Source organism: Eleutherodactylus coqui, chromosome 1 (assembly GCF_035609145.1).
Source record: "Eleutherodactylus coqui strain aEleCoq1 chromosome 1, aEleCoq1.hap1, whole genome shotgun sequence".
NCBI lineage: Eukaryota > Metazoa > Chordata > Amphibia > Anura > Eleutherodactylidae > Eleutherodactylus > Eleutherodactylus coqui.
The window spans coordinates 138,022,359-138,038,940 of record NC_089837.1 but is presented as its reverse complement, the minus strand read 5'-3'; the positions used below and the strand labels follow the sequence as shown (position 1 = coordinate 138,038,940).

Below are 16,582 nucleotides of genomic sequence, written 5' to 3'. Positions count from 1 at the left end.
TTTTATCTATCGCTTTACAATTGTCGTGCGATGCGTTTTCTTTTTATTGCATTGCAAAGCACAAACTTGTCATTTTTGTGCGATGCGTTTTTAACATTCCGTTTGACTTTTCTGCAAAAAAATTGTGGCAAAATCGCGCAATAAAAATGTGCGAGAAAATTGCAAGCAGCAGCAATGTTTCAGTGAGAAAAAGTAGCGCTGACGCTCAAAAATCGCGGGGAAAAATAACTGCGATTTTCTCACAGCGATATCGCAATCGCCAGTGTGAAAAAGCCCTTAGGGTGTGAATTTTGACTCATAATCAGCTGTATATCTGAAGCTGATTTCAACAGCTTAGTCCCACCCCCACCTTTCGTTTGCGCTGTCAGTCCCCCTTCATCTGTCGGCGTTAGTAAGTGTTGCGCCGTTGGTCGGGTTAGCAGATAACTTGCTGATCAGTGAGGGTCTCACCAATCTGGAAGACGGGACTCCTGTGTCCAGCTCTCCTGTCACTGCTGCCGTCTTCCCTCACAGTGTTGTCCCTCTGAATAGACCGCTGGCCAAGCATGCATGGTCAACGTTCCATCCAGTCTCCTCCTCATTGCGGGGGATGCAGTAATATCATAGACAGCACACGGACTCATCATAGCCTGTGAGGCCATTCACATGTACGAGTTTTCACATGGACCGTGTCCCAGCATATCCCGTTCTGGTTTGTACTATGGATGGGAGTTGAACACGCAGAGTCCACCGGTTACCGGGTGGCACACGGTGTGTCCATGTGATTTCTGATGCGAGTCCCGCCTGCGAATCTCAGATGCAACTCGCACAAAGCCACCTGAATGCGGCCTAAAGTTACGGACTCATGAGGTGGATCCACAGCAAATATACATAAAAATGGCACCCAATGGATTGGCGGTAGATATAAATCCCGCACCACGGCCCACTGTATAATGGTGATTTCTTCAACAGCATATGGATGGGATTTACTAAAATCCCATCCACATTGCTTGTAGTGGAAAACGCTGCAGAGGTTTCCTAGGCAACGCCGCTGCAGATTATTCAGTGTTTACATTATGTGCGGTTCCTGGGTGTCTCCACATACATTTTTTCGTGTTTTATTTTAACCCCCACTTCCACCCCCCAACAAAAAAAAAACACACAAGAAAGGCAGTTTAAATGGTACATTTATTTTTAACCACGGCTTGTTGGGTGGCATTCTTTTCCTGCCATCTTCTATGTGAGGCCTCGCATCACTTTGGCGACAGAGGATTGCGGAGTGTTTCCCATTGTTTGAAAGCAGAAACATGGCGTTGCACTCGCGTGCACCTTGCTGCCGCCGGCCCACTGTAAACGATGGACGATGGCACGCCCAAAGATAGGACACAATTTTTTTTGCTGCATTCAAAAGAATGGGGGAATGGGGTTCATATTCATGCGTCTCGCAACGTGCACATCTTGCGTGAGAATCTCGGCCGTGTGAAAGCAGCCCAAGAACTTCTAGCCACCAGCGTTTTTTTTAACGCTGTGATATCGATGTGTTTTTTTCAATGCGCAGCCCCCTGTCCACAAGCGGAGAATCATAGCGAATCTCCGCTCGCGGGACTGATCGTGGCATGCCACTATTCTCAGCGGTGAGGCTCACTGCAGAGACCTGTCAGCCCTTCCCCCTTGTCGGAATATCGCTGGCGATATTCCGTCACGGCCGTGGACAGGGGCCTAAGACAGCCGGGTGTGGCGAAAGGGAGGGAGTATAGCAGCATGAGCTGCTGCTAACATTCCTCTTCCTCTCCGTGCCGGCAGCTCCTATAGACTTCTATGAGAGCTGCCAGCTGATCGCAGCCAAAATATAGGGCAAGACCTATCTTTTCAAGCCGCGCGTAAAAGTGGCCACCGGAATTGGCAGCGTAGTGCTATCTTTTCTGGAATCCATTGCTTCAGATGGCTGCCATTTTTAACCGTTTTATTGCGGTAAGATAGCCATGATAAAACATTCGTGTTAATAAGTCCTAAATATAATCGTTGGCTCGTTCGCTTACTGTTTAGTCCTTCTTATTCACTTATGCCGGGACTGAACGACGCTCATTTGAACGAGCCCACGAAGTCTAAGTGGGCCGCACGCAGGCGAACAAGTTAGCGGTAACGTCAATTGCTCGTTCAAATGAGAATCAGCTTGTCTAAAAGGAACCTTGCGCCTTGAGTAATTCGGTTTTACGGCCGCACGCGTCGTAAAATTTCGGTTGCGTATGTCCTGTTTTTTCCGGTGCAACGTTTTTACGCGGCTAAAAAGTAGTCATCTGAACGAATACAGTAGAAACCGATGCTTCAAATGGTCGCCATTTATAGCGACATATAAACACGCCTGAATAGCCTGCTTAAATGCTTGTGTGAATAAGGGCTCACACATGAACGCAGTAAAGCGCCGCAATGTCAAACGTGGCGCCTTGCTGCAATTTTACTTTTACTTTCGGACGCGCTCCCCATTATTATGATGGGTGATGAGGTGTGCTAAATAGCCAAATATGAAACAGACTCCGCTCGAAAATGGCGGCGCTGTGATCAAGCGCACGTCTGCGAGGCCCCATTGATTTCCATGGGAGTGTTATACCGCGGCGTTCAAAATGTTAATCTCTGTAAATAGCGCCTGCGTCCGAAAGGCCTTGGCCAGATTTAGCACACGTGATGCAATCTGGGATGAGACTGCAGCACGTAATCCACGTGATATCCACATTGTAGGGTTATGCCATATTGTAGTTGGCGGTTTTACATATAATATCCCGCTACTTTGGGATGGCGTCTCTTCTTTGCAGGTAGAAATATTAATATTGCACTGCTATATCACATAAATCTGCGACTGCGCGTCACACGCCTGCAGATGAACTGCGAGGGCGAAGAAATAACATTCCTACAAAACTTTGTCCTAAGGGTTGTTCCCTTCCTTTCCCCTATGTACAGAGAGCCGTGCACACACTGCAGGTGATATGGAATATATACGTGCAGAGAGGTCGGCACCCCTGGTAACAAGGAGGTGGCAGCGCTGCCCGGGCGTATCTGCTGCCCTCACCAGCTGCTTGTCACACGGCCACACCACGCATGCGCAGCGACACCTAGTGACGGAGATAGAAAATGGCGGAAACTCAGTAAGTGAGTGTGAGCGGGCAGTGGGCTCTGGAGATGCTGGTGGGCGGGAGGGGGAGCTGACAGCCCGGGGCCAGCAGTGCTGAGCGGGGAGGGGAGCAGCATGACCCCGCAGTGGGGTGAGGGGCTGCTAGAGACAGGCAACGCTGCGGGGGCCTCGGTGCGCGGCGCAGCTCAGCTATATAGTGTCACGTGGTGTGTATACAGTGTATCCAGTGCGGGGAGTGCGGCGGGAGACACGGGAGCACATGTGGAGTGTTGTCATACAATGGGACGGCCACTGGGGGCAGCAGTGAGCACAGGTGTCACTCACCAGCAGCCAAAGCCTACGTATATACAGAATTGTAGAGGAAGCCGTTCCTTAGGGGTTAATTCAGACAAGGATTTTTTCTTTCTAAGCAACAGTTTCAAGAATCCCTTCCTCTCCTGTTTTTCTGTGATTCTTGCTCAAGAATTGCCCATTCTTTTCTATGGGAGCGTAAAACTAACAGATGGCAGTCGCACACCGCGTGATTAGCAGGAGAGTGCGATGCGTTTTTATCGGGACCACATGAACAATATAGGAGATGCAGGGAAAAACGGATGCACGAAAATCGCACGGGAAAACCATCAAGTTAAAATGACACTTGCCCTTGGGACTACAGCCTCGGGGCGTATTCAGACGGGCGTGGGCACAGCTACACTCCGTGCCGCCGAGCAGAGTTGCGTCTGAACGGGTTAATCCCTCCCCTTCGCCAGCTTTTCTAACTCCGTGCCACAGCGCAGCTGGGCAGACGGGGCAGGTCTGATCTTGTCCGGCCGTACTATTAACGGGCGAAAGTCCCGCTAGTGAAGACGAAACCACCGAACTCCTGTTGATATCGGTGCTTCGTTTAGTCCCGTATGATTATCACGGCCGCGTTGGTCTGAATCCTCCCCCCCGGCTGGAATCACATGACCGGAGTGGACTCTGCATGCGGGGGGCCCGCAGTGGGCTCCAGCTGTGAGGCCACCGGTGGCCCTGCGTACGGCACTTACCTGTATTACGTATGACCACATACGTACGCAGGCAGTCATGCGCAGTACCGTTTTTTCCGCACGGTCAGCAATGGCGTGTTATCCACTGCCGTAGAGCGTGGCGGGCTCTGTGGTCGCAGATTCCACGGTAAAACATGAGCTGTTGCGTTTTATCTGCAGGCAGATTACACAATGCCGACCCGACAATGTGAGCGCAGTTGTGTCATCCGATGTGTTTGACTGAACCGCGTATTACCACGGATCAAACAATTGTGAAATCCGTCCGCGTGAGACCGACCTAAGGATGGCCGCAGTTGTGTGCCGCAGGAGCCTGGCAGCAAAGGCCAGCAAGTGGGGGTGGGAGAAGCGGGAACGTCTCTTTATTTTAGGACGTTTGCTGGTTCTTTTTTTTACCTTTTTTTTCCTCTCTGAGGGCTTTAACAGACGGCGTGTTTTAATTCCGTTACGCGGCTGTGAAAACCGCAGCTATTTCAGTGGTTTCCTTCCCATTATCGGGATTCTTGCGTGTTAATTTTACACGTGAGAAGAGATAAGGCGGGACCCGTCTGCCCATTTTTTTCCCAAACTTGCGCATAATAGTGCAGAGTTTGAATAGTCCGAAAAAAAAAGCCTGGTTCTTGCACTAATACACTCCGTAGCGGCTAGCGTATTCCTGCAGGCGCCAATGTGTTTGTGCCCTAAGGGCGCTTTCGCACAGCGTATCTTACGCCATGTTGCTGCACACACAAATTGTTCTCTACCCACATGATAGGGGCGAATAGCTGATCGGTGGGGGTCTGGCGACTGGCAAGAAGGAGGGTCCCGAGTGTCCCTGAATGGATGGAGCAATGCTCATGCGTGTGAAGCTCTACCACTCCATTCCTTTCAGTAGGACTGGTGGAGATGGAGATAGCTGTGCACTGGTACACCGCCATCACCCAATTAAGCGGTAGTTCTGTACGTGAGCGACAGCCGCTGCCTTCACCGCGTGATGCTGCAGACCCCTTTTTGAAAAAATCTTGTTATTTGTATAGCGCCAACTTATTCCGCAGCGCTTTCAAACGGTTGTCTGTTTAAGCCCTCAGTCTGCTTACCACTTGACAATGTTTTTCCAGTGCCCTGTTGGTAGGCTCAGGTATCAGCAGATCCACATCATTTTCCTCATGGATCTGAAAATGGGCCAGGCAGCCACAGGGTCAGACCATGTAACTCAGTCACTCACGGACAAGTAGTCATTAGTACTTGGACTAGTAATTATTAGGAAATTATAGTACCAGTGTTTCTGTGCGACACAGCTCTGCTACATGCATGTCACACACACACAGCTCTGCTACATATATTGTTCATCCCATACAACAGGGATGAGAAGCAGCACAGCACTGGAGATAAAGGGCCTGTGATCACATGACAGTGACGCTCATCCCGAGTGAATGACTTAGATGCCCCAGCCCTGATCACATGATGGTGATGTCATCAAAAGTCTTTCATCGCCAGTGAGGGAGTTACATGCTCCGCCCCTTCTTACATGACAGTGACATCATCAAAGGTCCTTCATCGCCAGTGAGAGAGTTACATGCTCCGCCCCATTATGTGATAATGTGCAGAGAATATAAGTCACTCACTCACGCACGCACAGACGGACAGGTCTTTGTTAGTAGTTTGATGTTTTCTGGTGGATTACTAGTGGATGTAATACTGTATAATCCGTGCTCTATATTACCGGTCACCGTAAGATATTGATAAGGCCAGTCAAGTACCATATTACAGCAGTCAGCGCTAACTGATCAGCCCTGAATAGATCTTACGGTGATTTCTGTGGTCACATTGGCCAGTTCCCATTACAGTCACTATTTCATATGGTAGAAATGAGGTGCCGTCTCTTATAATTCTGTTGAGACGTATTGTTTTTTTGCTGCCCAGCTTCTGGGATGGGATATATAACACACAACATACAGTAAACATCGTATCTGAGTAACTGTATACTTTATGTACTGACTTCAATACTCCTTTTTTTCCCCCTAAACAGAATGCGCTAATAATCAGGAAGAATGGAGAGCGAGCAAACTGTAACCACGTCGTCGCCGTCTCCAACAACTACCACCACCTCCGCTTCCCACCCTCCCCCTATCTCTGTGTACAGCTCCGACCGCCATGCTGTGCAGGTATGTGTTCATTATTACGCTGGTTTGTTCTTGTGTTATAATAGAAACACCCTGCATTCTTTCGTATTCACACTTCTTCTCCATCTTCTGCAGTATGTATCTGTTTAGTGTCTGGATATGAATGGGTAGGTAGTCAGGATGTTTTCAGCATGACACAAACAGGTACTGAACTGGACCCTCCTGTTGTAAAGAGGGGCGATAAGAAGTTATATCCATGTAACAGAAAGGTTATTGTTAAAACAAAGTCAATTTTAGTCCACAGCGTTTTAACCGGCGTAGGGAACTGAATATCCTTGCGTATTGTCGCAGTTTTGCACGTGTATGCCTGCGCACGAACAGCGTATTTTACGCACGCTGTCCTGGCCTCCTGGCTTTTTTTTTTTTTTTTTTTACTTTAGTCTCATGTTTTCTAGCAACATGCATAAAAAACTCCGTACATATGCAATGAACTATGACCCAATATCACCCTCACCATCCATGTGAAAGCCCCAGTGATGCGAGGCGTTTTAGTTTGAAAACAGACTCGCACCACTGCGGGGATAAGGGAATCCCCCGCCGCAGCTGTCACAATCACGGCAGAGGATCGCAGAGTTCTCCCATTGCCTTCAACGGCACCAGCGCTGCTGCCGGCCCCATAAGAAACAATGGACGATATCGCAGGAAGATGCTTTGATGTGTTCTCTGCATAGCATTACATCACGGTGCTATGCAGGAAAACATTGCTTATACATATGAACCCATTCAAATGAATGGGGATCATGTTTGTGCTAGATTTGGGATTCTCGCAATGCACAAACCTTGCGCCATTTTCTAGGCCGCATGCAAGCGGCCTAATAAAGAATTCTGAAATCTAGGTCCAATCTTAGGTGGGATTGGAACAAACTTCTAATTGTTTTCTTCCAACAGTAATGAGTGTTACATAGAGATCATCTATATAAGGTAAGTTTGTAAATACATTGTATTACTTTTCCTGCACTTTTCTGTCTCTACCAACACCCCTATAAACACTCATGATCAGATTGATCAAGGGCGTATGCGTGGGGCGGTGTATAAAAGACGGTAACCAGCTGATTCGTATATGTAAAACCCAACGTTACAAGTTCCAGTTCTTATATTGTGTGCGTATGTACGTATAGCTTAATTAAAGCTTATGTTACATACATCGGTGTTTCTTGTGACCATACATGCATAGTTATGTTATGGAGTGAATGGAGATAAGTTACTGCAGGGGTAAATGGATAATGCTGGGTTTACACAGGACGACTGTTGGCTAAACGACTGCATGAGCGCTAATGTCACCTCTAAGGTTGTTAGCACTGATGCACAGCATTTACACCAGCAGATCACCGCTGACTATTACTGACTTCTCGTTTAGAGCTTCTCATTCTATGTGAAGCGCTGAATGGAGGGAGTTTACACACAGCGAGAAGTCAGCAATGGCTTTGATGCCGGTTGAATGTGAGTGATAAAGAAAAGTAAATGGGTAGTAAATGATATTTTGGAAATGAAGACGTAACAATTATTGCTCAATTTCGTTCATTTGAATACATTTTGTGTGAAGATCGTCCCGTGTCAATGGCCCTTAAAGGGGTTTTGTCATTAGAAAAAAAAAAAATCTATACTTACCTATTACTCTGCCTACAGTGTTCTCACCACATTTTCTCCTGCAGTCCCCCGGGTCACGTCACCACCAGCTGGCCGGATCCTCTTCTTCCTATGGCATTTCGTACATTCACAGGCATTCTGCTTCCTGCAGGTCAGTATACGCTACATCACTATTCCTGAATCCTCTGCTGGGCTATTGCCTAGACGGCGTATGTGCACTGTCTCGCAGTAATAGTATATGAACACTTGTGTCGAGACACTGCACATGAGCAGTCCCGGCAATAGCCCAGCATTGGATTTGGCATTCCCTTCTAGGCAGTCACTAGTGATGTAGCATACAAAATGGTGGTCAGCAGCACAATCCTTTCCTCTAACCTAGATCAGGGAACCTGCACGCCTTCTCACAGTCAGGATCCAATTCAGACCGTCAGTACATATTCCAAGAAAGAATAGTGTAGGCAGCAGTTGATGCAAAAAGTAGAGAGATTTATTCCTCCCACACAGAAAAGACGACGTTTCGACCCACTTACACAAGGGTCGAAACGTCGTCTTTTCTGTGTGGGAGGAATAAATCTCTCTACTTTCTGCATCAACTGCTGCCTACACTATTTCTTAATAGTGATGTAGCATACATTGACCTGCATGAAGCAGAATGCCTGTGAATGGACGCTGCAGAACAGGAAGAAGAGGATCTGGCCAGCTTGCGGTGAGGTGACCCGGAGGACTGGAGGAGCCAGGAGAAGATCGGTGAAGGGAAGATCTGGTAAGATGGCTGCCTGGGGAGGAATAGGTAAGTATTGACTTTTTTTTTTCTAATGGCAGAACTCTTTTCAGTCAACATGCCTAATCTTTCTTTGGCCCAGGGGCATGCACCATGTGAAGGTTGTGCTTACCACTAAATATTCAGAAATATATTATGAGATTGCCCTAGGAATACTCTGGGTCATACAAACACAACTCTAATTGCCAAAGGCAAAAAATACTTATAGGTAGTATCCACTAAAATATAATCTAAATACTTTACTATTCAAAACAGACAAAGACAACATTCAATGATATTTAAAATAAAGGTACAAATGGTGGTGGCAGTGAAATGTGGCCAGCAGTCATCAGTTAGTATCCTGTGTGTAGTTGTGCATGTACACACTAAGACATAGCCCTGGATGGCCAATTTCCAAAAGCCTATGTCGAAATTAATAAATCAGAACCACCAAAACCCTATTAAATTCTAATCTGCCATGTCATTGAAAGCAATGGGATGAAGGAAACCCCCGCAGTGATGCAAGGCTGCTTTCACATGAAACCTCCTCACATCGAGGGGTTTTTAGACGTTTTGCAATAGCGATATCGGGCTATGACTCACGGCCCGATATCGCCCTCGCCAGTGTGCTGGAAGCCTTCGACAGTCTTGAAATGCGCAAGTTTATCATAGCTGGGAGGTAAATCTTAAGTTTTAAGGCTGGTAGTGTAATGGCCCTTATACCCAGCTGAGAATCTCACGATTCCCGCTTGCCCAATGGAACAAGCTAATGGCATCCTCACCAGCTCGTTCGCGCTCGGTCAGCCCGTTGAGAATGATGCAGTCATCAGGCATATATCGTTCAGCGTTTCACATTCCTATGTGTTTAAATGGCACATTAGGTGCCCGAGCTGGCGCTGGTTTTTATGCTGGTTGAAACTGAGTGACAAGCAACAACCTCCTGATTCCCGTTCGTCGTTGGCCCGTGTTTAACGATAATCGTTCCATGTTAATGGGGCATAAGTTTATGCCACTTATTAGTTAGCTTAGTTACAGGAAATAATGGTGCCAAAATTCTGATGCAATTTAAGCCATTCCCCTTTTCTGCAGAAGTCAGAAAAAGTGTCAGAAATTTTCTAAAAACAGTAAATATGCTTTAAAGCATGTAACACAGTTTTCTAGCACATATTGCGCCCGAAAACTGTTGTATTTTGAATAGTAAATCTGCCCCATTATAAGGGGTGGACAAAAATATAGAAACGCCGTACAAAATGCATGCCTTGAGTTACATTGAATTATAAATCATATTTTAATAAGACATGTTGTAAGTGGAGGTAATGTGACATAGGTGCTGCCGTGCAGAGGTGAACATCTGCCCAAGCAACAGGGTACCATTGGTCCAGGGTTTGAGACACTCAGCTGCTGTTACTAGCTGTCTCCAAAAACCACCAGAGCAGGGCAAGAGGTGAAGTAAACAAATTTGGCGGGAAAATTGTCAACCAAGCAGGGGTCAAAAGGGCAGCTGAGTGCTAATGATTAAAATCCCATGCATTTCATACTGTGTTTCCATATTTTTATCCACCACTTGTATATACACAAATAGCAGAGAGGTATTGTGTAATTCAATTTGCATTTAAAACAATAACAGAACAGGATGAGCTGGGAGAGTAAATACCTAATTAGTCAAAAGATAAGACCTTGAGAGTTTTGAGTTGATGTTAGTTTAGAGTCCTAATGCCCCCACTACCCCTACACCACATCTCAGGTGTTATACCCCACCAGAAATCCTTCAGAGACCTTTAATTGTATGTTCAAAGTATCAAGCATGCTTATAGTTTTGTGTTCTCACACCCTCCTGTGTCTTTGGGATGGGTGGCAGTATTTCTCAATCATGCTGCTCCAGTGAAAGTGTATCGTGGGCTGACAAATGGCACCTTGGTAATATTATATCCACGCTCAAAAGAGGAGATAGTTGTAAAATTATTAAAATATACAGATCTCACATATAAAATGGTGATATTTCATTAATAGTTGCAAACAATTCTATGTATAGAGGACCTTGTACGGAGCCTGTGCAGATAGACAGGACTCCACACCTATGGTCCTGGAGTTACAGTATCCTCGTGGGTAGACTTCAGGAGAGCAGCATAGAACAGAGATTTGGGGTCAGAAGGTCCTCGGTATAACGCAATGCAGTAAAAAAACTCAAAAACAGACCAAAAGAAGGAGCTATCCTTGCGCTACTATACAGTGGAGGATAAGATACTGAGAGTTAGAACTTACTTCACTGAGGGGGTTTGGACTACTGCCAACTACTCCTCATGTCCAGGTTCGCCAAAGTGTGGAGAAGGACGGTCATGGTATACAAGCTTCATCAAAGTGGTTTATTAGCAGTACACGGCAGTATTCATAAATACATGTAATGGCAACTGACCCTCACTGAGGCTTGGAAAAGGGGCATAGTATGCCCCAAAATGCGTTGCCCTTACATGTATTGTATATTTATGAATACCGACGTGCACAGCAGTATTGAAATAGGCCCACTGCTGATTGGCAATGGGTTGCCCTCTCTGAAGAGTCACATTTTCTGCTTCATTGCTGGAAGAAAACAAGCTGGTGGCAGCAGCGTTATGGTCTGGGGAATGGTTTGATGTCATCCTCTGAGCCCGCTCATCCATGTGGAAGGCACTCTGAACCGATTTGGTTATGAATCCATCCTTGCAGATCATGTACACGCATATATACTGTTGTCTTCCCTGGGGCAGATCGGATCTCCCAGCAGGACAATGCGACATGTCACATGGCTAGAAATGTCCGACAGTGGTTGGAAGAGTACGACCAAGACTTCCAAGCACTTCCCTAGCCACCTAATTCCCCAGACTTAAACCCAATTGAGCATCTGTAGGACCACCTTGATCCTCCACCCTGCACCCTCCAGCAACTGTGGGATACAGTGCAGTCAGCATTGCTCAAGATACCTGAGACAACCTACCAGCGCCTTATTGAGTCATTCCTGGACGCAGCACACGGCAGTTACCCTGGATATTACAGTTTCCCCCAAAATGAGACCCTGTCTTATATAAATTTTTGCCCCAAAAGAGGCACTAGGTCCTATTTTCAGGGGATATCTTACTATACTTGCGTAGCAAGTTTGGTCCAGGTTCCTCCCGCTGCTCCGATGTGCTTCTTCACGTTGTGGAGGTGGGATTTATGAATTGGACAATCAATGCCGCGGCTCAGCCAATTCATAAATCTCACCTCACCAACGCGATGACTGTGATTGGTCCTTCGACCGCTGCACAACCAATCATGGGTTCATCAAGCGCTGCGTTGCTTGGCTGAGCGGTGCTCAAGAAACAATCAGAGCCATCGCTTCCTGGAGGTGGAATTTATGAATCCTGTAACCAAGAAGTGATCTTCTGTGGGCAGCCGAGGACTGCAAGAAGTGCGTCGGAGCTCCGGAGAGCAGCTGAAGGGACATGGAGCAGGCCTGTTAGGTAATGTATTCCTTTTTTTAATGTAAAGCAGCTAGGGCCCTTGTATTTCAAGCCTTCCTGAAAAATCTGGGTAGGGCCTATTTTCAGGGAAGGTCTTATTTTTAGGGAAACAGGGTAGGTAGTGGTCACAATAATATGACTCTTATGGTAATTTTTTGTGCAAATCATTACACTTGATTGTATAAAAGCAGTGTTATTTATATAGCGTAAAAGGCTTTGCATGTCCATACCACAGCCGCCCCGTACTCACAGCATTGCCATGTTGTGGAGCAAGGCCCTTAAAAGTGCGTATGCTGTATCTGAGGCATTGTCCTCTGCCCTTGAAGTCTGTAATACATCATGTGATTGCCATGTTTTGTTTTTTTTTCCATAAGGCTACCCACACACGGTCAAGCACAATATCAGGCCGTGAAACTCGGCTTAATATCATGCTTGTAAACGTGCAATGTACCCATGGATGTGGGGGGTTTTTCAGGCAAAAATCGGATCTGTGAAATTCTGATCCACTCGCGTGAGTTTCACACGTGATAGAGGATCTGAAGTGTTTCCCATTGATTTCAAGGGAAAAACCTTGCGTCACACTCGCATGCACATCACACGGCATACAAGGCATTAACCCTTTCCAATCCACTGTCTGCGTCTAAAGACATTATGATTTAAGGCTGTACAGCTCCGATGTTGGAAGACGTCCGTCGGGGTTCTCTTACTGTATATTGCCAGCCTCTCTGATGTCGGAACCTATCCAATGTGTCACCTCATGCAGTACTGGCTTTAGCCAGCATATAGCGCCGTTGTATAACGGCAGAAAAAGAGTAAGCCCCCTAGGAAAACCAGGATACAAATTGGATTGGAAAGGGTTAAAGGTCCCATTGAAATAAAGATGCAGTGAAGCTTGTTTTCGTAATAAAAATTCACTATTACTCATAAAATGTACTTCTGGTTTTGAGATGGGTTAAATCCAACACTTCCTGCCCGAGACACGGAAGAGTTATAAACTCCACCAAATAGAATTATTTTTGAAAAGAAGATAAGAGGGAACAGGGTTTTTTTTTCCCACTTGGAACCATATTCAGTACTACTTGACTGTGTCATTTATGACTATCGCCACTAGGTGGTGATAGAAGATAAAGTTCTCGCTATTCTATTCACTTTATCAAATTCAAATGATAACATACACGAATAACGGGGCTCATTCACACGGCCGTATGTGTAAAACACTATGTGTATTATGCAGCATTTTACCGCTGTGTGAGCCGGCAGAGGGCCAGCTGTCGCTGCATAGGGCAACGATTGTGTACTGCGCATGGCAGCGTATCTCACACACGTGAAATTTAGTCCATGTGAATGAGCCCATAACTGTATGTAAGTAACTGTGTTGCCAGAAATAGATACTTATGTATATCCATGAAAATGTACAATACTAAATGATTGCAAGTGGAAAAATAAGGGCTTGTTTCCACTGGCGGTAGTTGGTTAATAATTTCCCAGGCCTAACCGGGTCATTGAGGCTATGTTCACACACATCAGGTTCCTTTATTCCCATGTTAACCTCTTACTGTATTTAAGATCCGATAGCACCCAGCTATCATTCGGTTCATATACATCATGTTAGGACTGATGAGATCCAGTGCCGTGTTCTGGCAGTTACTTAGTTGGCCTCACGTTGGCAGTCTTTGAGGAGGCTGGAGTCTGTACGATTCTTTTCCTAGTTTTGAAACCCTGGTTAAGCCATCACGCAGTTTAATATGGAAGTAATACAACTGCTTCTTAATGTCTGTATTATGGCTGCAATCATCAGTCCTCTTACGGTTCTACAGCATGTAAAAGAAATCACTGCGTTGCCAGCCAGGCGCTTTTACGCTGCGGAAATACGCCTGTGTGATCTGATGCATTGGAATCCAGTGCATCAGATGGTAGTGTGTATCGGACGGCCATGAAAACGGCGGCCGATATACGCTCATGTGAAAAATCCCTTAGGCTCATCACAACTATGGGAAGTCTGACTGCTGCTGCCACAATATGAATGTTATTACACTATGTGAAACTGGTCTCCTGATGCTACTTGCAACAATGACTGCTGGTCAGACAACAAGAGGCATTGCAGGCTGTTGAAATGAAAAATAAAAGGAGACTATCATCAGTCAGCTATTAACAACACTGCATAATCTAAATATTTGCTCAAGGCCCTTTTACACGTAACGATTATCGCTCAAAGTTCGTCCAAATGGCCGAAAATGAGCGATAATCGTTGCATATAAACGTGGGCATCGTACACTTTTCGTTTGAACAATGGATTTCAGTTCACTTAAAATCCATCATTCAGCCACTGAAGGACCAAGAAAATATATTCCATTTGAATGTATTTCACTCATCTTGCAATAGACTGCAGGATGTTCTCCCCACCGCATGTTTATACCAGCCATGAGGAGAACAATGGAATGTGCTGTCAGCTGTTTTCACACACTGGGCTCTGCAAACAACTCCTGGAGGTCATTTTACATGCAACTGAAGATAACGTGATAATGGCCTTTAACACTTTATGCAAATAGAGCGCTAAAACTTTCAATCTTTCATTCATTTGAAAGATGATCTTCGCATGTAAAAGGGTCTTCAGTCGTAGAACTAATAAGAAATGCCAACTCTTGCTTGACCAACTTTGGACCAACATCTTCAGCAATGCTTTACAGAGATTTGGTTTAGCACAGAAGCCATTCTAGGAACATTTTCCTATAGCCGCTTCTTTAATAATTGCTGCAAAACCTGTATGCATTAGTATTTGTTTTGGGGTTTTATTCCAGCTTTTTTGTGTTTATTTTTTTATATTTCTTCCCTTGCAGGTTATTCAGCAGACACTGAATCGTCCACCCAGCTCTGCAGCCCAATATCTTCAGCAGATGTACGCAGCCCAGCAGCAACATCTAATGCTACAGACAGCGGCACTGCAGCAGCAGCATTTGAGCAGCACTCAGCTCCAGAGTTTGGCATCTGTTCAGCAGGTACCAGATATCCAGGGGCATAACTTGAAGTTCCTAGGCTCCAATACAAAAATCTTTTCTTATGTGGTTGAAAAACCAGTAGAACCTTTGCACCTTATATACTTGAAAAGACACACAGTCGCTGCACGGTACATATTTTTACAGTAATGTCCCAGGGAATACATACACCATATAATAATGTCCTACCACAGAGGTAAACCTGGTAAGCCACAGTGCAGGGATAGCTTAAAAAAGTGATGTCAGTTCAAGTGTAATAAATTGTGAAATTTCTGTGCAATGATCATAAAGACAATAATGTTATGGCACACGAGTAATGAACAAAGTTTAAAGGGGTTGTCTCGCGAAATCAAGTGGGGTTATACACTTCTGTATGGCCATATTAATGCACTTTGTAATATACATCGTGCATTAAATATGAGCCATACAGAAGTTATTCACTTACCTGCTCCGTTGCTGGCGTCCCCGTCTCCATGGCTCCGTCTAATTTCGGTGTCGTCTTGCTTTTTTAGACGCGCTTGCGCAGATGGGTCTTCTCTGCTCGGCTCGACAGCAACTGTGTTTTGGCTCCGCCCCCTTGTACGTGTCATCGCGTAGCTCCGCCCCATGAGGTGTGCCGGTTCCAGCCTCCTGATTGGCTGGAATCTGCACGTGACGGGGGCGGAGCTACGCGATGACGCATACAAGGGGGCGGAGCCAGAACGCCGATGATGCCGGAGGGAGCCGAAGGTTAAAGAACCATCTGCGCAAGCGCGTCTAATCCGGCGATTAGACGCTGAAGTTAGACGGATCCATGGCAACGGGGACGCCAGCAACGGAGCAGGTAAGTGAATAACTTCTGTATGGCTCATATTTAATGCACGATGTATATTACAAAGTGCATTAATATGGCCATACAGAAGTGTATAGACCCACTTGATTTCGCGAGACAACCCCTTTAAGAACTTTGGTCATTACTAACTTTTTTGTCTGGAGCAATAATAACTGTTCAGATGTTGCAAATAGGGCTGCGAGAGTGGGTGGAGGATAGGGTAGGCCAGGACACAAAGGTCTATCTGGTTGGTGCTGGCACTGCCACTAATCACTTAGGGATATAATCATTGTGGGGGTGGGCGATTTGCAAGGTTGCATTGAAGATATCAGTAGTGTATTTGAGGGTATAGGGTTTTCTGATATAATCTTTATGGTGCTCCTGTTAACAAAAAGCAAAACAAAATAACCTATTCTTGCCTGTCCCATGTCCCCACAACTGCAGCACTGCACCTTGTTACCTGTTCACCCCGTCAGGTCTGGTAATAAGCTGCCTGTGAAGGGAAGCTACAACAGCCTGTGGCATCCTATATACAGGCTGAATGCACTCTGCAAACTGGGAACTGTCAAGGCTGGACTTGCGTGGATCGGGGGGGGGGTTTAGGCTCTTTTGTTTTGTTTTTTTAACATGGGTAGCATGAAAAATCTAATGGTTAGAGTTGA

At 45.9% G+C, this 16,582-nt stretch overlaps 1 protein-coding gene across 6 annotated transcripts in view; it reads left to right on the top strand.

Annotated features, from left to right (window-relative positions):
* Window positions 1–3,067: 3,067 nt before the first annotated feature.
* PHC3 (polyhomeotic homolog 3) overlaps window positions 3,068–16,582 on the top strand; it is a 63,859-nt gene continuing 50,344 nt past the window's right edge. For 5 of the 6 annotated variants that reach the window (XR_010792639.1, XR_010792638.1, XM_066600969.1 and 2 more), the window contains exons 1-3: window positions 3,088–3,119; window positions 6,140–6,275; window positions 14,954–15,112. Coding sequence is in view for 4 of the 6 variants with exons in the window: in XM_066600969.1 (XP_066457066.1) it covers window positions 6,162–6,275; window positions 14,954–15,112 (273 nt within the window). In the remaining 2 variants the exon portion in view is untranslated. Of the gene's footprint in view, window positions 3,124–6,139; window positions 6,276–14,953; window positions 15,113–16,582 lie in introns of all 6 variants that reach the window. The other variant, XM_066600961.1, reaches the window with a different exon arrangement.